Here is a 19,712-nt window from a genome sequence, read left to right on the forward strand (position 1 = left end):
TCTTTTTTATAATGGAGGTACTGGGAATTGAACCCGGGACCTCGTGAGTACTAAGCATATGCTTTATCACTAAGTTATACCCACCCCCCTGGACACTGTTTTTAAACTTACCTTTACTAAAGCATAACTTATGTATCCTAAAATGCACTCATTTTAAGTGTACTGTTCAATGAGTTCTAACACATCTATACACCTATGTAATCACCACTACAATCATGATATAAAACATTTCTATCACCCTCAAAAAGTTCTCTCATGCTTTTTTTGCAACAATTCCTTCTCATGGCCCCAGGCAACCACTGATCTGCTCTGTCACCATAGATTAGCTTTGCTTATTCTAGAATTTCTATAAATAAAATTATACACTGTGTATTCTTTTCTAGCTTGTTTCAGTAAAATCTATTTATTTTATTTTCTATAGTCTATGTTTACATGTGTGTCATAGCTTACACATTATGTTTGGATAACTGTGGAAAATAATAATACAGGTAGGATATAACAATGGTTCATAAATTCCACTTATTATTAGCTATTTCAGATGTTGTTGAACTCAAAATGAACCGAGTTTTTAATATGTCTTTCCCCACTTCTGAAATTTTTACTTTAAAAGAGCATAAAGACCCTCAGAATAGCTTTTCATTATTGAAATGTCTTTTACAATTCACTGTGTCCCTTTGGACTTTTTGGTTTCTAAAGCCAATCCCAGGAGGAGCCTTGTTTATACTTTGACACCAGCTTGAATCACCTTCTGTCACTTACACACACCCCTCCGTGTCCTCCCCTGAACGAGTCCAGTCCCTTTGTGGCTTGTGGAGCTCACTTAAGAAGCTCAGCCAAGACTGGAATAAAAAGAAACACTGGAAAATTATGTCTTGCAGATGTAGGGAAAGGGTGTTGAGAAGGCTCTCAAACCAGGTGTCCCCTTAGCTCAAAGGGTAGAGCATCTGGTTCCATAGGGTCCAAGTCTCCTGCCACTTGATCGTAGATTCCTCTTGGATCCTCATACTTGTCTTCAGGCCAGCGGACGTCGCAGGAGCCCTGACAAGCAAAGATGGAGTTAGAACCATAGACAGATGCCTTGTGGCTCATCATTGCAGCTCTGAGGGATACACTCTCAATACTCAAATTTCTGAGAAAAAAATATTTTAGCGTCTAATTATGGGGGGAAATTCCAACATATACAACAAGGAGATTGATAATAATGACCCCCCATGAGCACATCACCTAGCTTCAACAATATCAACATTTGGTCAATCTTGATTTATCTATATTTCTATCTTCTCATCCTCCACCCCCACTAACTGGATTTTTTAAGCATATCCAAGATATCCTATGATTTCCAGTCAGAGAAGTGATTTAAATGTCAGAAATATGAAAGTTTTAAAAGCTCACAGTATCAGCTATGGGAATGAATTGTTGAATGTGAATCATGATTCTATTAGTCTTATGAATTTCCAAAGCATTTCCTCACTAAAATAGAAGAAAAAAGACCATGTAGGGTGGTCCTTATTGGGGATGTGTTTTGCCTTGAGTTTGGGAGAAAATGATTGTTTTAGCTCAGCAAACTTTAGAGCAGATTTGCCCGTGGGGAAAATATGGCCTGCCACATGTTTTTTTGTACTGCCTGAGACCTAAGAATAGCTTTACATTTTTTAATTGCTGGGAAAGTATCAAAAGAAGGCTAAAAACTGTGACATGTAAAAATTATATGAAGTCCCAACTTCAGTGTCCCAAAGTAAAGTTTCATTGGAACTTAGCCACACTCATTTGTGTATGTATTGTCTACGGTTGTTTTTACATTACCATGGCAGAGTTGAGTAGTTTTGAGATAGACAGTATGTCTGGCAAAGCTCAAAATATTTACTAACTGGCCCTTTACAGAAAAAGTGTGCAGGCTGCATCTGTGCTTAAGGGGCACATGTGCTTCAGCACCATGGACAGCATTAAACACGTGGATTTTTTTCCCCCACCCCGGTGGAGAGAACAGTGCTCCCTCTGGAGCAATGTTACAGAGGGAACTCTTTGGCCCACAGTTGCCAGACCATTAGCCAAGGCCACAGAGAAAGTCAGGGGGTTCTGCCCCACGTCCCTTACTGTGGGGCAGTAGGTGGGGATTAGTGGATGGTCAAGGTGCTTGCCTATTGTTTTTGCCTGCCCAGCCACCATCTTCACTTCCCTCTGGGCTCTCCATCCCTCTCCCACTCTCAGTCCAGTGGATTGAGTGGGGCTGACCCACTCCCTGATGCCGTGGGTGGGGCTGATCCAGAACTATCAAATTGGCATATTCTATTCCCTGACTCAGCAATGTGAGCCAAGCTAAACCAGTAAGTATCAGCACTGGGGCTTTGGAGCTATGGAAAAAAGAGACATTCTTTTTCTTTGAAGGTTTTTAATCTAATAGGATACAAACCTAGATTTGCTAGGGATATCTTTAGGGAGGAAATTTTAGGTCCAGGTGGGTGGGCCTGAAGACAATTCTATCCCTTGACTTTTCAAGTGAATGCACCAAAAAATTATTTCTCTATATCTCTTTGCTTAACCAATATAGTGAGGATGACTAATTATCCAATGAAATGCAACCTTCCTTCTTCCACAGTAATAGAATTGTAGTAAGGCATATAGATGCCAAGTAGACTACATCTCTCGGCTTCCTTTGCAGTTAGGTGTGGCCAGGTCTCACTAGTGGAATGAGAGTAGAATGTACCATTTCTGGGCTTGGACCATAAATTGAGGTCGTGCCTCTACCATGCTCTCTTTTTCCCTTTCCCATCCGTTGAAACCCTCAGTGAACTGGCCCATCCATACGGACTTGGTCAACTCACTAGAGTTGATGGAAAGAATTTGGGTTCTAGAAATAACCCCATGCAGCAGGGCCACTCACTTCTGATGGCTATGTGAGAAAGAAATAGATTGTCTTGTTTAGGCCACTGGGTAATTGTAGGCCTCTTTGTTACAGCAGACAGCTTACCCTAACCAATACAAGCAGTAGGAAGTGGGCTTCTGTCACTAGCCAGGAAAGACTTCTGCTGATACAAATCTCCTTACCATCTGTACTTCATTGTAGAGGGGTCCCCAGGCCTCAGATGGGGCATACAGTCTTTCCACCTCATCATACAAATGCCCAGGAAAGGCCATATCCTCCCATTCAAGACCTGTGAGACCTGGAGTTGGAGTGAAAGGCAGGGATGATCAGGGCACCAGGTCTGGATGTCAGGGTATTTATGAGAGGGGGGAGTTCAAAGGTGCTCATGACTCACCTCGAGGATAAGACACCTCCTCCAGCATGGGGGGCAGCTGGGGTCTGAAGTCCTTCATGGAGTGGTAATATGGCTCTACATCTGTTGTGCTAACCTGTCAACAACCACCCCCCCCAAAAAAAACAGATAAAATCTTTTCCACCTTCTGTGTCCATCATTCCTGGAAAGGGCAATGATTAGCATGAAGGTAATGGTGGAATTTTAGTCACTGTCAGTTCCCTATCAGTGGGGTGTCAGGACCACCCCCACTCACTGTGGAGCTTCGAGTGTTCCGGTCTCCAGTCCACTGGCTCTCCTCATATTCATTCCTAACTCGGTCTTCCTCTGACCTTCAAGGATGGAGGCATGGAGGGCAATTGGGTGTTGACCTTCTGACAGCTGTCAGTCTCAAAACTCCTCCCCAGAGCCTCCTTACAGACAAATATCCCCACTTACCCTGCTTCTGTCTTCTCTGAGATGCCTGTGGGAAGTAGGAAAAATAGGAGTCAGAGACACCGCCCTCAGGCCCACCTGGCCCTGGGAGACCTTCGATATGCAGCAACCCCAGGGCTCCCATCACCCTTAGGCCTCCGTTCCAGCAGGGGAAGGAGCTCTCCTCACCCTCAGCAAGACGCTTCAGTCTCCGGTGCCATAGGAATCCCCCAACACAGGAGGCATTAGAAAGCAGCAGAAGACCCCCAACAGCAAACAGCACAGGCAGCAGGGGCAGCTCTGAGGGTCCTGTGGGGCAGAAGTTACCCCATAGTGAGCCCAAAACAATTGGTAGACCTCAATTAGGGTTCTCTATAAAAGCCTGTCCCTGACCAAGCAAAGCCCTCCTCTTAGGTCAGGGAAGCAAGTGAGGAGTTTCCATGTCCACTCATCCTTGCCACCCCAGAGCAAATGGCTCCTTTCTCAAACCAAGCCATTAACAGTGGGCCCTACCTTTGCCCAAGCCAAGGCCCATGTATGGACTCAAGCAGGAACTTCAGCTCCTTAGCTGGGCATTCAAGACCTTCTGTGATCTGGCCTCTTCCCAGATCTCCAGCCTTGCTTGTCTATAGTTGCTTGTCCAATTACAGTCACTGATATTGGACCCTCCAGCCACACAAACTAACAACTGGCAGTTTCTAGAATCACTGAGGCAAACCCTCACCACTAAGCCTTTGAATAGTCAAGTGTCTGTCTTTAAATGTCCTTTCTTCTCAAGCAAACTTCTATTCTCCCTTCAAACTCCATCTCAAGTGACTTCATCTTTGCACAAACTTCCTTCCCAGACAATATCAGAATCTTCTGCTATATCCCTGAGGACAAGACTAAGTCCCTCTAAGCAGATATCTGCTTAGAATCCACTTCCCCATCTTCTGCTTCCTTCTGTTTCCTTTAAGGAAACAACCACTCCCCTGCTCTCAGTCTGGATGGCTCTGCAGGACTCCGTGGAAGACAGATGGCCCAGCCTGGCTGATAAGAGCACCCATCTCTCTTCCCACAGTGATCAGTTCAGAGACTAGCATCTGACCCACAGTGGATTTTTTTTTATAGTATCCTTCCCACCAACATTTCACTTTTATTCATTAGTGGGTCATATTTTATTTTTCCCTTAACAGAGGCACTGGATATTGAACCCAGGACCTCATGCAGGCCAAGCACACGCTCTATCACTGAGCTATACCCCCACCCGCATCTTCACAGTGGATTTTTGCCAAAACATTTAGGATACTCTTCTGCTAGCTGCTAAGAAGTAGAATGAAAGCTGAAGGTGTGGAAGGACTTCTTTTCCTTCTTAATGAAAGAACCTGAGAAGGAAATCATCAGAGATAAAGGCAAAGTCGAGACAGAGTGAGAAACAGATCCTTGGTGAAATTTTTGAGCACCTGAATGCAGCCACACTTGGAGTTTTCAATTTCATGAGGCAAGCAATTCTTTTTATTGCGAACAACAACTGAATTTGCAACCTTGCAACCTTCTCAGACTCTATAGGGGATTATTTGCAAAATGGTCATAATTCTCTCCCTGTTTCCACACTCTCGAGTATTCCCCTTCCACGCTGACTCTGAGTTGAGCCATGTCATTTGCTTCAACCAATAAGACAACAGTAAATATGACAGCATCAGAAGCTTGAAAAGTGCCTATAAATTAGAACTTGGCCCCTCTTGCTGCTCTTGGGACTCCAGTGACCATCTCCACGTGAACAAGCAAAGCAGAGACATGTGGCCCATTGTCCTAACCAAGAGTCAGATTGTTAGACTTAAGAGGAGGGGGCCATCCAAACCAACCAGTCCCAGCAGAGCTGCTTGCTGACTGTAGCCCAGACCAGAACTGTTCAGTCACTCATAGAATCACAAGAAATAATGTTTGTTGCTCTAAGTGGCCATATTTGGGGTGGTTTGTTATGCAGCAAAAACCAGCTGATGCAGGCTCTGCACAGGGCATGGAGTCTACTAATTCTTTAAGAATTAAACTGAACTAGGAAGAGAGAAAATTTATCACATCTAGGCAAAAGGAAGAGCTAAGGATATTGGTGAGGGCCTACAGGGCAGAGTTAAGTCTTAAGGGGCTATGGCCACACGACAGAGGAAATCGAATTAGAGACCAAAAATTTTTTCAGGGGAGACAGGGGTGTTCAGGGATTGAGGACTTGCCTGCAGGCTGCTCTGTGGGCAGCTGGTAGTTGGGTTCTCCAGAAGGTTGATCTAGACCTGGGAGGTGGATATAGAGATTGCAAATTAACACCAACAATCTGGGATAAGCCTTAAATATTTCTCAGTCTCCTGTGAAGATTTTCAATCCATTTTGAGACCCATGGGAACTAATTTATGACTTAAATACATTTCAGAGAGAATTGGAAATTGCTGATGATGATGGCAATACTATTCATAGCCATTCTAATGCTAATGCTAATAATGCTAATAATGCTAATAATAATAATAATAATAATAATAATAATAATAATGATGATGATGATGATGATGATGATGATGATGATGATGATGATAAGTTTTCTATGGTGTGGAAACTCCTTTTAACCTGAACTGTCAAGTTGCGGGATTAATCAAAAAAGATGCTGGATTCTCAGGATGCATTAATAGAGGTATAAGTTCTAGAAAAAGGGAGGTGAGTGTAGTACTAGTTTATGCTTTAGTGCTTAAAGGGAAAATTGGAATGGGGGTGGGAAGAAAAAGGAGGGAATATTGTAGGGATGGAAAATTGTCCTTATTCCCATGAGGATAAACGCTGCTCTGTCAGGAAGGGAAGGACAGAAAGAGGGAGATTTCATCGGGCAAAGTAAATGGAAGGTGAGCAGGAGGCATTTGTTTAAGTTAGCATTTACACAGCACATATTTCTTACAGGGTCCTGTTCTAAGCACTTTGGATATATTAATTTATTTAATCCTCACAACTGTCTAAGATAGACCTTACTTTCAGAAACCGAGATACAGAGATTGGAGTTACAGCTTAGCTTTTAGAGACTGAGTCTCAGGATTATACTGAGGCTTAAGTAACTTGCCTAAGGTCTCACAACTAGGAAGCTGCAGAGCTGAGTCAAAATGGTCTCAGTCATAGTCAAGGAATTTGGCTGTTTCATCAAAGTTGCTAACTTTATCAACATGAAGTTGTTCATAATATTTTCTAATTTCCCCTTAATGTCTGTAGGATTAGTAATAATGTTCCCCTTTTCAGTTCTGATATTGGTTAAGTTGTGTCTTCTCTCTTTTTTGCCTTGATTGGCTTTATAAATGTTATTGATCTTTCCAAAGAAACAACTTTTAGTTTCACTAATTTTTCTTTATTTTTCTTTTTTCTAGTTCATCAATTTCTGCTCATTATCTCCTTCCTTCTGTCGACTATGAGTTTAATTTGGTCTTCTTTTGCTAGTTTTTAAGATGGAAACTTAGACAGTCAATTTGAGGACTTTAAAAAAAATCTAATATGAGCACTTAATACTATAAATTTCTTGCTAAGCACCACTTTAGATGCACCCCTACAGTTTTCATTTTCATTCAATTCAAACTCTCCTAATTTCCCTGTGTCATTAATCACATTCAGACAGTATAGTTTAGTGGCTAAAAACTAGTCTCTGGAGTTCATCTGCCTGAGTTTAAATCTCATCTGTTGCTCCTTCTACCTGTGTGAGCTTTGACAAATTGCTTAACCTCTCTGGGCCTCAATTTCTCCATCTACAAAAAGGGAATAATAGTATCTCCTTCACTATACCACCCTATAAGTCCTCTGAGGAATTCTGCAACCTGCCCAAGAATGTCCCTTCCCACCTGGGGTGGTGATAGAGATCTGGGAACCCTTGTCAGCTAGTCCACTGTCCCCCAGGGCATTGCTGGCCAGCAGCCAGACCCTGTATCGTGTAGAAGGCTGCAGCCCAGTCAATGTGAAGGTGGTGGCCTGGGGTGGCAGGACGTCCATGTAGAGGAACCCTGGAGTCCCCAGGGCCTCATACCTGCACAAAAGGGAGGGAAGTCATTCAGGGAGGTGCCCCAGCCCTATTTGCTGCCACCCCTTCCTGCCATGACAAGGACCCACCTGATTCGGAAACTCTGTGGCAAGCCCCCATCAAAGCCAGGCTTCCACTCCAGCCCCACTGAGTTTGGGGTCATGCTCATGACCTTCAATCCTGATGGTGGATCAGGGCGGCCTTTGAGATAAAGGATGGGGGATAGAGTCAGAGAATACAGAAGGATTCTGGAAAGATTCTTTCCAGATTTTTTCCTAAGCACATCTTTAAACATACAGTTGATTCTCATTATTCGTGGTGGTTACTCTCTGTAAAGTTGCTGTGAACACAGTTAGCAAATATCAAACCATTCCTTCTAGGGGAAGCGCAGGCTTAGATTTCTGCAAGCCTCTAGTCACAACATTTACATCAACCAGTTAATATGGGATCTGGTTTCATGCATGTTTCTGTTTAAAGATACCTTATTTAGTACATCTTGTTGATTCATTAGCATTCAACTCAAGGCCAACAGTGCTATAACGCACGCCTGAATGAAGCTTATCCAACACAAGTATTTTCTCCAGACCCCACATCACAGCCTTCTTGAGCTTAGGAACACTAGACAGCACCTTACCACTGTGCTTGGGGGCCATTTTATACAGCAAAATCACTAACAAAAAGCACAAAAGTGCAAAAAATGTGGCACTAAATAGACCACAAAAAGGACATTTATTTTCAATCTGAGAGCTGGAGCAGAAGGCAGAGTGTGGTCCTGCCCCACCTCAACTGAGAATGTACTCATTGGGTGACTTAAATTTTTCACCCACTCTGTTCAGTCCCCTGAAAGACCGAGAAAAGAGCGTGACTATTGATTTGGGGGTTACAAATAAATTTTTAGCAAGTAGGCAAATTTGCAAATGCAGACTGATAAATAATGAGAATTGACTGTATAATATATATTTCTTGCAGTGGATTTTTGTGCCTACCTCACGTCCATCCCCTCTCATTTCTTGTTACAGAGCCCTGAATATCCTTTGTAAAACCACTCACCCACATTCTCAGGCCAGGTGATTCTGATGAAGTGACCCCACCCCTTACAGGATGGACATGTGACCAGATCTGGCCAACCAGAGCATTGCCTTCCCCTCACCACCTGATTGGTTCAGGGATGGGCTGGGAGCCACGTGGAGCCCATAAATCTTAATTCTAGTATTTTCATACCACTGTTAAGAAGAGAAAAAATTCTAAGAGAAAAATTTTTGTTTCCCCTGGAAAGTCTAACAGCAGCACTATGAGAAGTCTTAGAATAAAACCAACACAGAGAAAGACAGACCTGAGAAATGGAGAGCTCTTGATGACATCTGAACCTAGATCCAGCGACTCCCGAAAAACTACTTTTCAGTTACTTGGGCCAATTTAAAAGTAGTTCTCCTTTTTTTCCTTTGTTGTGGGTTTCCCTAAAAATCCAGTCTCCATTTGGAATTTTGAGGGCAGGCAAATCTCCATCTTCATTCATAAACACCTCACAGGTTGCCATTCTGGGGCCAACCAGAGACTTGGGGAGACTCAGGGGAGCACCCTCCCAACACCCTCCCAGCCCCCTCCCACCATACTGATGCTGACGAGTTGAATGTTGGTATGGTCTGAGCCGAGGGGGTTGGTGGCTGTGCACGTGAAGAGGGCATAATCCTGGGCTGCAGACACATTGGCAATGGTCAGAAGGCTGCTGTGGATACCACCCTGGTGGTATGTGTGCTCCGTGTACCTGGAGTGAAGGTGTGGCAGGGACTTAGGCAGGGTGATGGGGGCTGGGGGATCAATGTTAGGGCTGGAGTGCTACCTGGCTGGGCCTGGACTCACCTTGGATCTTGGAGATCCAGAGGGACCCCGTTTTTGCTCCAAGTGAAGACGATATTGGGGACACCTCGGGCTCGACAGTGGAGGGTGGCAGAACTAGTGCTGTCTCCAGCTGCAGCCACCTTTGTTAGGGGAGCTGGATGCTCCACGTGGGGGGCAACTAGAGGGGTTGTAGGTCAACATCAGGTATATGGAAGGACATGATATGTAGATTTAATGGCAGGTCTTGAAGTCAGGGCTTTGGATGTTACTCACATCTGACCACAAGACGGACCAGCCCTCGAGCTGGAGGTGCCACCCCATTGTCCACGATGCACTGGTAAGCACCAGCCTGGGTCAGCTTGGCATGGTGAATTCGAAGACGCCCAGTGGATCCCTTTGACATCTTTTCCATGTCATCCAGGCTCTGATCCTCCACCTCTTCTCCCTGGAGGCCCAAAACACAGCAAATGGGCCCCCAGTCTGTCTCCAGCTCCATTATCCTGCAAACTGGGTCCTATCTGTAGCCTCATTCTCCCAGCCATAATCATCCTCCCTAGCAAGGAAAAAAATTCCCCTTGTCATCCACCCATTCATCCATCCAACCACTTATCCAACCTTTCATGCTTAGATCCGTCCATTCATCCACCAATCCAGCCAACCACTCACCCATCCTTTTCTCCAACCATCCATTCTTGGAACCACCTATCCACTCATCCATCCATTTGACCACCCACCACTCATCAATTCATCCATTTATCTATCCATCCATCAACCTCTTCTTCCACCCATTCATCCATTTATTCATTCAATCATTTGTCTTCCTTCTATCTGTCCATCCACCTGTCCACCTCTCTACCTATCTACCCAGTCTATTCACTCACATATGCACACACCAATGTATCTGTTCACCAATTCATCTAGTACCTATTTATTCATCTCTCTGTCCTCCATTGACCTATGCATCCCTCCATCCACCCATTCATTCATTATCATTCCACAAACATTTTTCCACTGATGGTGTATCTATCCATCTATTTACTCTCTAACTGAATTCATTTATCTACTCATTTCTCTCATTCAGTCATCCAGCAACCCATCTATTGATCCATTTATCCATTCATTCACTTGTCCATTTGTCCATCTGTTCTTCTATTCACTCACTCATCCTGTTCATCCACCCATCTAACTAATGTCTATCCATATATCCATCCACCTGCCCACCCACTCACCTGGTTATCTGTTCACTCATCCACCCACCCATCTGCCGTTCAATAGTTAGTTCTTGGAGCATGCCCCCAAAATACATAACTAAACAGGGTCATATAGATGTGATCCCCTCTTCCCAAGGAACTCACAGTCAAGAAAGCACATCCCCCAGCTCCCACTTCCATTTGGCAAAGGTTGGATTCTTACCAGCCTCTCCCAGTTGAACATCTCCGGAAGGATGGGATTGGCATCAACCGTGCAGACTATGTCCACAGAACCCCCAATATTCACCTCAGTGGGGTCTTGGAGAGCTCGAATAGTGGGAGCATCTAAGGAAGGCAGGAGCTTGAGGAAGGCATTTGGGCCCAGACAGGCCATGGTGGAAGAGGGTCCCAGATGGGAGAGGTGTGTTAGAGGTGCGCAGGAAAGTTACAAGTGTGATAAAGTCTGCCTTTGGAGTAAAGTTCTCAGGGTTAATGAGACTGTCCCCACCAGCTACTGTGCCATTGTGGTGAGAAGAGTGGTTTTGGTAGACTTCTAGGATTGTGTGGAGGTGAGGCTTCCATAGTGGGTTTGGCTTCCTGATGGAAATAGGTGGGCAGAGTTTCTACATAGGAGCAGGTTTCCCAAAGTGGGTGTGGCTCCATCACAGTGGGGGTCTCTGAGAGTAGGGGGCTTCCAGCACTGGTGAATATCCCTGGGTGGATGAAGCTTCCACAAAAAAGGAGACTCCTCAGTGGTCAAGATTCCCTGGGTGGGTGTGGTTTCCGTGATGGGAGGGGCTCCCAGAGCTCCCCGGTTTCCTAGGGTTAGGAGGGGTCTCACAGTGTACATCCAGCCTCACGAGAGCTTCAGCGGTGCCCTCCGAGTTCTGGCAATGCAGCTGATAGAGGCCATCGTCAGCGCGGGTCACGTTCCATAGCTGCAGAGCTCCACCAGATAGGATCCGATGCCGGGGGCCACCAGCTGGGGAAAGTCAAGGTGAGGGGTCTGCCAGACCCTCCCGTCCCAACATTCTAGAGACCTCTCCATCCCCCCTCCTTGCACCTGGGCTGAGGCGGTAGCCGCGAAAGGTCCAGTTGAAGGCTTCTGGGGCAGGGTTGGCAGACACGGACACAGGCAGCAGTGCCTCCCCCTTCTCCACCGCTGTCACCACAAGCACCTGCTCCCCCAGGAACTCTGGAGGGTCTGCAGAGGAGGCGCAGCCAGGATTCAAAATTGTTAAGGTTGGGATCTGGAGTGGATTTGAGATCAGATGCAGGTATAAAGGTTAAGTTCCGGGTCACGACTAGAGTTTAAGGTTGTAGACAAGGTAAAAATTTCAGAGCTGAGATGCAGGATTAGGTTCAGGATCGAGGTTAGGATCCAGTTTAGAAAAAAAGTAGAGGCCAGAGTCAGATTTAAGGATGGAAAGAGAGTTCAGGATGGGGGTCATGGTCGGGGTTAGGATAGAGGACAAAGGCAAGATGGGGAGTGGGCAGAATAGGAGTTGTTCAGGGTCTGGTGTCAGGATAAAGGTCAGGAAAGTTTCAAGGTTTAGGATGAAAGTCAAGGACAGTGTCAAGGTGAAAACCCATGTAAGTATAGGGTCAGGATGGAATCAAGAAGAATGCCAGGTACATACACAGCACGTTGAGGCGGTAGAAGGCGCTCACGGTTTCCTGTAGCTTGGTACTGTGAGCGCGACAGGTGACACGGTGGCCGTGGTCGCGGGGTGACATTCTCAGAAGGACGGTCCTGGCGGCGGCAGAGCCTTTGAATGGAGCACTCTGGGGCCGGGCAGCCACGCTTTCCAGCCTGAGAACCAGACAGGGCAGTGAGTGGGATCAGAGCCAGAGTCTGGGTACTAGGTATTGGGTACTGGGCAGGACAGCAGGTAGGGTGGGGGTGGGATTCTGACTGCAAAGAAGCATGACCAGAACCAGCGAGGGACAGGGCCACTCGCAGTCTCACCTCTCCCCCTCTTTGTCCCACGACAAACTGACTGGAGGGTTGCTGCTAACGCTGACGCACGTCAAGTTTAAGGCATCTCCGGGGCGCAGAGCCGACGCGTTGGCCAGGATCGTCACATTAGTTGGGGGGACTTCAAGAACCGGTGGGAGAAGCGAGGCTCAGAGGTGAGGAGGAAGGCTAGCCTGCCTCCGCCTCCGCCTCCGCCTCCGCCTCGACCCAGGCCCCGCCCAGCCCCGTGTGTCCGGGCCCTGGGGCGTCCACTGCCCGCTGATCCTCCCCCTCCGCCCACCCCGCCCACTCCCCGCGCTCCTTCCCGGCTCGGGCTCAGTTCCCGGCAGAGGCCAAGCCCTCCCTCCCGGCCCGGATGTGGGCCCCTCACACTGCACCACAAGCTGCGTGGATGCGCTGAGCTGGCCGGCTTTGCACGTGAACTTGGCCCGGTTGTCCGATGGACCCGTGACCAGCACCAGCTCTCGGGAGAAGGTGCTCCCGGACTTCTCCAGGCTTCCCAGCTGCACCCGCCGTGGCTCCTGAGGCGACCGAGGTTCGGTCACGGTGCGCGAGTCCTGAGGGTCGAGACTGACTTGGGGGACCGCGGGTAACTGCCATTCCCCGCTGAGACCCTCCACTGGGTTGGCTGCAGCCAGCCCAGATAAAGCCTTTGTGTGATGAGGAAATGGCGTTCCCTTCCACTGGCAAGGGCTAGGGTAGAGGAGGGGGACTGGAACTGAGCACACCCCACTGAGAATCTCTCCCGCCTACTGAGCCCTTTGAGCCCTGAGATTTTGCTGTCTGATCCTGCCTCCAATCCCACGTCCCACTGTCCTGCCTCCCCTACTCTCTGGAGACTTGCAATTTTTGGTGCCCTCTGCAGACCCTCAGCCCCACTCCTCAAAATCCATTCCAGCTTTATCTGTGGAACACCCTAGGCCAGGAAACTCCCTTGGAATTCCCAAACCTTTCCCAGAATTCCTTTATTATTTTTTTTCCTACCCTTAGTTCTTTTTCTTAAGAATCTCCACTTCCCTCAAATATTTCCTTTGATCTTTCCCTTAATTTCATTCTCTGGCCGCAGATTTCTGAATCTTTCCCCAATATTTTCTTATTATCCTAGTCTTTTAGTAGAATCTTTTGCTTTACCCCAATTTTGGGCATTTCCACAGAATTCCATCCAATTAAATGGAATTCAACTTCACTCCTATACTTCTTAGTCTTTCCCCCAGAATTTCCACTAGATTCCTAGTTTCCCAAGATTTTCCCAGAATTCTGTCAGACTTTCTTTCAGTTTTAATGGAGTTTCATTGTCTTACCCCCAAATCCCAAGAATTCAATTTAATATTAATGGATTTTCAAATGTTCTGTGGAATTACTAGTCTTTCTCCCCAAATTTCTAGCCTTTGCCCACCATTGTCTTTGTTTCTGGAATTCTTGGTCTTTCTCTAAAATTTCTGTCATTTCAGTTGAATTTCAAGATTTCACCAGAATTTCCTTTAATTTTAATTAAATTAATTGCCTTTTCTCTAGAATCCCCAATCCTGATCCAGAATTCCTTCTTTTACTCTAGAATTCTCACATTTTCCCCTAGAATTTCATCTATTTTCCTAAGATTGCATTTGATTTTCATGGCATTTGTGTCTTTTCCAATTCCCTGCCAAAACTCAAAATCTCCAGTATTTTTAAAGAAATTCAAGTTTTCCAAGATTTCCCAAGACTCTGGAGGGCAGAAAGGGCTTCACTGTTCCCCCATATTCCTGGCCACTCACAACCCTTGTGTGGCACCAACCTTGTACCAGATGAGGGAAGGGTCTGGGTTCCCTCCAATGGCCAAACACACTAGCCTCACCCGGGTCCCAGCCCGGAGATGCTGCCCCTCTGGCGGGCCCTCGATCCACAGCTTCTGGGCGGGATCTGTGGGGAAAGCCAGGAAGAGTGGCTTTTCTGTCTGGGATGGAGGGTGAGGATGAGGGTCTCCAAAGCATAGGGCACCCCCAGGCATGAGTGGAGTCTCACATTTCACATTCAGGGTGAGAGACTTCTTGAAGGTCTCCTTGGTAAAGGCCTCACTGAAGGCCTCACACGTGAGAGTCAGACCATTGTCCTCCCTTCGCGCCAGAAACGTCAGGTTTGACATGGAGATGTGGCCGCCATACAGGCCCTGGCAGAGAGCGAGCTTCAGACTTGGAGACTAGGGCATCCCCATCAGTGGTACCAGCGACCTGGGTCCACCCCAGACACCAGCAGGACACATGAAGCATCTCTACTGTCTCCTCTGTCAGACCCAGGAGGCCTGAGCCCCAGTCCACACTCCCCAGGAACCAAGACATCCAAACTGCCAGCCCCCCAATCCCAGATCCAGGAATTGTACCCTTAGCTCCCTCCTCCCTCAGACCCAGGAGCCTGGCCCCCGCCTCACATCCATGACTGTCTCCTCTGTGGGGAGCAGCTGCCGCCAGCCTAGCCACCATCGCAGCAGGACCCGTGGGCGGCTGGACTTGGTGATGCAAGAGAGGGTCACATTCTTGTTCTCAGACTGGGATGCAGATCCCAGGATTGTAACGGCACTGGGAGGGACTGCAGGGATGATGAACAGAGGAGAGACACTAAGCTGGGCTGGATGGCTCACAGATCAGCCCAGACAGACAGGAGACTGGGGACAGATGATGAGGTCTTTGGCATCAGACAGGCATGATTTGGGGGCAAGAACAGATGGTTCTCTGGGGCACAGACTAACAGATGGGCAGCTGGCACCAGGACTCACAGGTGACCTGCAGCGTGACCCCGCGTTCCTGGATCCCTGTAGATACGCTGTTGTGGGCCTCACAGCTGAGCCTCGCCCCATGGTCTTCCGGCCGCACGATCATGACTAACAAGCTGCGGGCCACCGCCTGAGCATGCTCTGTGCCCCATGCTGTGGACACGGGCTGGCCATTCTGGAGATAAGGACAGGCCTGGGCCAGCTCAGGGCCAGCTCCCGGTCCCCGCCCTTCCCCCCACCTCCATGCCTGCCTCTGCCCTCACCTTCAGCCACTGCAGTGTGGCTGGTGGATTCCCCCCTCGGGCTGTGCACAGCAGCTCCAAGCTCTGCCCTGCCCGCACGTGCCCCTCATCCAGGCCTGGCCACTCAATCACGGGGGGTCCTGGGGGAACTGGGGAACAGCAGTCACTCAGGGGGCCTGGGGAACCCATCCATTCTTTCCAGACCCCACAACCTGCCTCTGAACCCTCATGTTTCCCCCTTGAGATCCTGAGACTTCCATAATCCCCAGGCTCCCCAGGACCCCCAATTCCTGCTCCCCATCCCCAGTGCCAATAGCTGACTCAGTTCCCCACTTACACAGAATATTCATGGTGACTGAAACCTTGATAGGGGTTTCCAAAGCTGGGCTGGACGCCTCACAGACCAGTAACTGCCCATTATCTGAGCTCTGAGGTGTAACCCTGAGGTGGGAAGTTGGGGTTCTCAAGTCAGAGTCATCCTATGAAATTTGGGGAGTCAGGATGAAGAGGTGGGGATCCCAGGTCCCCACATCTGGTCTAAGTCTCTCTGCTGATTTCCTTTAGAATCTAGCATTCCATGGAAGAGATCTGGGGGGTCAGCTGTGAGAACTGAGGTCCCACAGGCCCATCCCTGGCCAAAATATTTCTACTTGGTACTCTGGAACTGTTGTTCCCATGAAGAAGCTTTAGAGCATCTAGGTGAAGAATTGGGTTCCAGGTGTTCATACCTGACCCAAGATGCCATGCTTGCATCCCTGGAATATGGGGTTTTCATGGAAAAATTTGGGAGTCGGGCTGAGGGGAGGGCATCCCGAATTCCATACCTGGCTGTAGCCTCTGTGGTGAAGAGTTTCTCCCGGGACCCCTCATTCACATTAGCAGAGATGTCAGAAATGGTTTTTCCACCTTGGGGAAACAAGAGGGCTGGGGCGGGTGCCAAGATTCCCTCCAGGTAGATCCTGGGGAGTGTGGCCTGGAAGTCCTCAGGGGGCCGCCTCCCTCCTGGTCCCAGAGGAAAAGCAGTAGCTCCGTTCCCTCCACACATTCAGGCCTCCCTTAATCTTGGAGTCCCCAGGGCTGGGTCCTAGCCTCTCCCCTCCCCTCCCACCCCCTCCTTGCCAGGTTGGATCGCCCACCCCCATCACCTTGGCTTCTTGTTTCTGCACCAAAAAGGACATTCGCATCTCCATCTAAGAGCCTCAGCCTCTTCCCTGAGTCCCAGTCCAGCAGTTTCAGGAACTCCTTGGTGATTTTCCCTGGATGTCCCCTCCCATCCACCAGGTCCCACACTGGCCTCAGCATCTCCCCCAAGTCTGCTCCTGCATCCCTATCTCAGGAATGCCATTTTTTCTGGGGCCCATAGGAGGGACTGGGGCAGAGACACACTCCATCCCCATCAGTTCACCCACACTCACTCTGGAGGAAGGCGATGTCAGGTGCTGGCTTTGCATCCCCAGACACACAGCTGACAGTGTACTCCTGCCCAGCTACCCACGTGACCGTGCTCCCTGCCTCAGGGGTCAGCTGAAGCACCTTGGGGGGCACTGGTGAGAAAGGATCTGGGGTAAGCTGGAACCAGCGAGGAGGATATGAGGATTTCGGCTTGGAGTCTCATGGCTCCTGAAATGAGTTCTGCACCCTGGGTCTGAGGAAGGAGGGGCTGAGGGCTCAGGCTCCTGGGCCCTGGAGCAAATGAAGGTGGAAGTCTAGACTCATGGGTCCTGGGGCTGTCTCACCCATACCCAGGACGGAGAGGATCACTCTGGGCGACACAAGCTCAGGGCCTGTCTCTGAGCGGCCGACCTGGCACTCGTACTCTGCGTCGTCGCTGAGGTCACACTCTTCAATATGCAGGTGGAATTCACCTGCAGGTAGGACCCAAGGTCAAGGCCACAGTCAGTCTCTGCTGGTGGCTCCAGATCTCAGGCTCTGGTCCCTTACCTCTAGTGGGGTCCCCTTCCAGGTGGTACCGCGGGAAGCCAGGGATCCTAGGATCAGGGCCGAGCAGCAGCCCATCTTTGGCCCATTGCACCGCGCTGCCAGGGGAGCTGACCCCACACCGCAGCTCAGCCGCGGCCCCCTCCACCACTGTCAAGTTTTCAGGCAGAGCCCAGAAGCCTCGGGGGGCCGAGGCTGGGATCGGCACCTGGGCCAGGCCTGGGGACGCAAAGGTGTCAGGAGGAGAGGGCAGAGGGTCTGTCTGGAGAATGTGGGTGGGAATTTGGGCCATTTGGCTCAGGTCACGGGCCATGAACCCACTCACCTGTCATCAGCAGCTCCATGAGGAGAAGGGGAGCCATTATGGGGATCCTCGGGGCCATCCCAGGTCCTCTGCCTGTGGCTCCCTCAGGGCCCACCTCCTGCCTCCTGTTTCTGCCTCTGCCTCTCTCTGGGTCCCTCTCTCTAGGTCTCATCTCTTTGTCTCTCTTTTTCTATTTTCTCCTTCTCTTTCTCTGTATGTCTCTCTCCCCAGGAGTCAGTCTCTCCGGCCCCACGCCCTCTCCTTCTGTCTCTCTCTCTCTCCCTGCCCTAAGTCCCCTGCACGCTCCCTCCTGGATTCTCTCTCTCTTCCTCCCCCTGCCTAAGGTGCTCTCTTTCTCTTTCTCTCTGAGTCTCTATGTCCCTCCTAGTCAGTCTCTATTTTTCTTTTTTCTCTCATGCCACCTCCACCCCTGGTCTCCTCTCACTACTCACAGCCCCTCAGAAAGGACAAAATGTTCAGAGTCCAGCAGGTTCCATGAGCCCCAGAGAGCAATGATGCGGTCAGCGGCAGAGTTGTTGTCAGACCCAGTGGAATCTCATGCTCACACTGCTACCTCCCCCAGGCACACTCCCAAGTCTCCAGCTTCAGGCCTCTACCCAACAGGCTCCTCCCAGCACAGCTGGAGCTAGAAATCCCCTGTCAGCACATGCCAGGCACATTCTTGGGTGCCTCCCCTGCCCCCATGACCTCCAGGGCCTGGCTTGGGCCAGGGGTGAGGGGGAGCTGGTCAGACCCAAGTGGTCCCAGCTCAGCATGGGGAGCAGAGATCTTGGCCTGGCATGGGGGTAGGACTGCCCCACTCTTCCTGCCCTGGTACGTGACCTTCAAGTCCCTTCCTTCCCTGAGTGGACACCTCACTCTCTGATGTCAGGGATCTCTGCCAGAGACTGGGCAGAAGTGTGTGTGAGAGATTGGGAGAGTGCAGGTATCCGTGTGCACGTGTGTATGTAAAGGGCACATGAGTGCATAAGCGTGCATGTGAGCCTGGGGAAGGTGAGAGTGAATTGTGATCTGTGGAAGCGTGTACAGAGTGTATGAGCGGGTAAGTGTCTAAAGAGTAAGTGTGCAGCACAGTCAGAGGGGGTGGGAGTGAAAGGCAGGGTTAAGGCCATCAGCGCTGAGCCCAGGTGGGAACCCTTTGGCAAGAGCCGTGAGTTCTTGTTCACGTAGCTTCCCTCTGTCTCTCCCAGTCTCTTCTTTCCTTCTGAGTATCTCTGTCTCTTCCTCTCTCCCTCAACCCACCTCAATTTATCTTCCTATCTCTCACCATCGCTTTGAGACTTTCCTGCTCTGTCTCAGTGTCTCCCGCCACGCCACACTCGGCAGTTACATCTCAGTCACCTTTAACTCTGTCACTGTCTGGCCCCTGTGTGTCTCTGTTTTTCTCTTTCTGTCTCTGTTCTCATCTCTGTCTCTCCCACTCCATACTCTGTCTCAATAAATATTTGTTCTCGGTCAGCCTTTGACTATGCCTCTTCCTTTTATTTGTTTCTCCATCTCTGAGTCTTTCTGATTGTCACATCTTTGAATTTTATAACCATATGCTGGCTGGCCTGCCCTCCCCACCCCATCGTGGGCATACACACCCACAGGGGATAAGCTTCTTCTGCCCGCTTATCTCCTACAGGAATTGGAGCTGCCCGTTTTCTCTCTCTCTCTTCCCCCATGACCCCCCATCTGGTCCTCCTCCAGGAATAAGATGAGGCAGCTGGCCTGAGCCCCACAGCTCCATCCTTGATGCTCCCTCTGGTATTTCTTCTTCCCTCCCCTT

General features: G+C 49.1%; 1 protein-coding gene across 1 annotated transcript; it reads right to left on the bottom strand.

Annotated features, from left to right (window-relative positions):
- Positions 1-378: 378 nt before the first annotated feature.
- NPHS1 (NPHS1 adhesion molecule, nephrin) lies at positions 379-18,495 on the bottom strand. Its single transcript, XM_010978849.3, has 29 exons — positions 17,942-18,495; positions 17,620-17,835; positions 17,421-17,543; positions 17,094-17,222; positions 16,503-16,584; positions 16,016-16,119; positions 15,700-15,827; positions 15,440-15,611; positions 15,095-15,252; positions 14,692-14,836; positions 14,465-14,589; positions 13,061-13,247; positions 12,682-12,811; positions 12,353-12,525; positions 11,776-11,916; positions 11,554-11,694; positions 10,936-11,057; positions 9,796-9,967; positions 9,544-9,700; positions 9,297-9,448; positions 7,773-7,884; positions 7,508-7,689; positions 5,879-5,935; positions 3,858-3,977; positions 3,693-3,717; positions 3,511-3,586; positions 3,258-3,351; positions 3,046-3,161; positions 379-1,038 (listed from the first exon to the last, which is right to left on the bottom strand). The coding sequence occupies exons 1-29, from the start codon at positions 18,090-18,092 to the stop codon at positions 907-909; spliced, it is 3,822 nt and encodes a 1,273-aa protein (XP_010977151.3). The 5' UTR covers positions 18,093-18,495; the 3' UTR covers positions 379-906.
- Between the last annotated feature and the right edge of the window lie 1,217 nt (positions 18,496-19,712).

Source organism: Camelus dromedarius, chromosome 9, assembly GCF_036321535.1.
Source record: "Camelus dromedarius isolate mCamDro1 chromosome 9, mCamDro1.pat, whole genome shotgun sequence".
NCBI lineage: Eukaryota > Metazoa > Chordata > Mammalia > Artiodactyla > Camelidae > Camelus > Camelus dromedarius.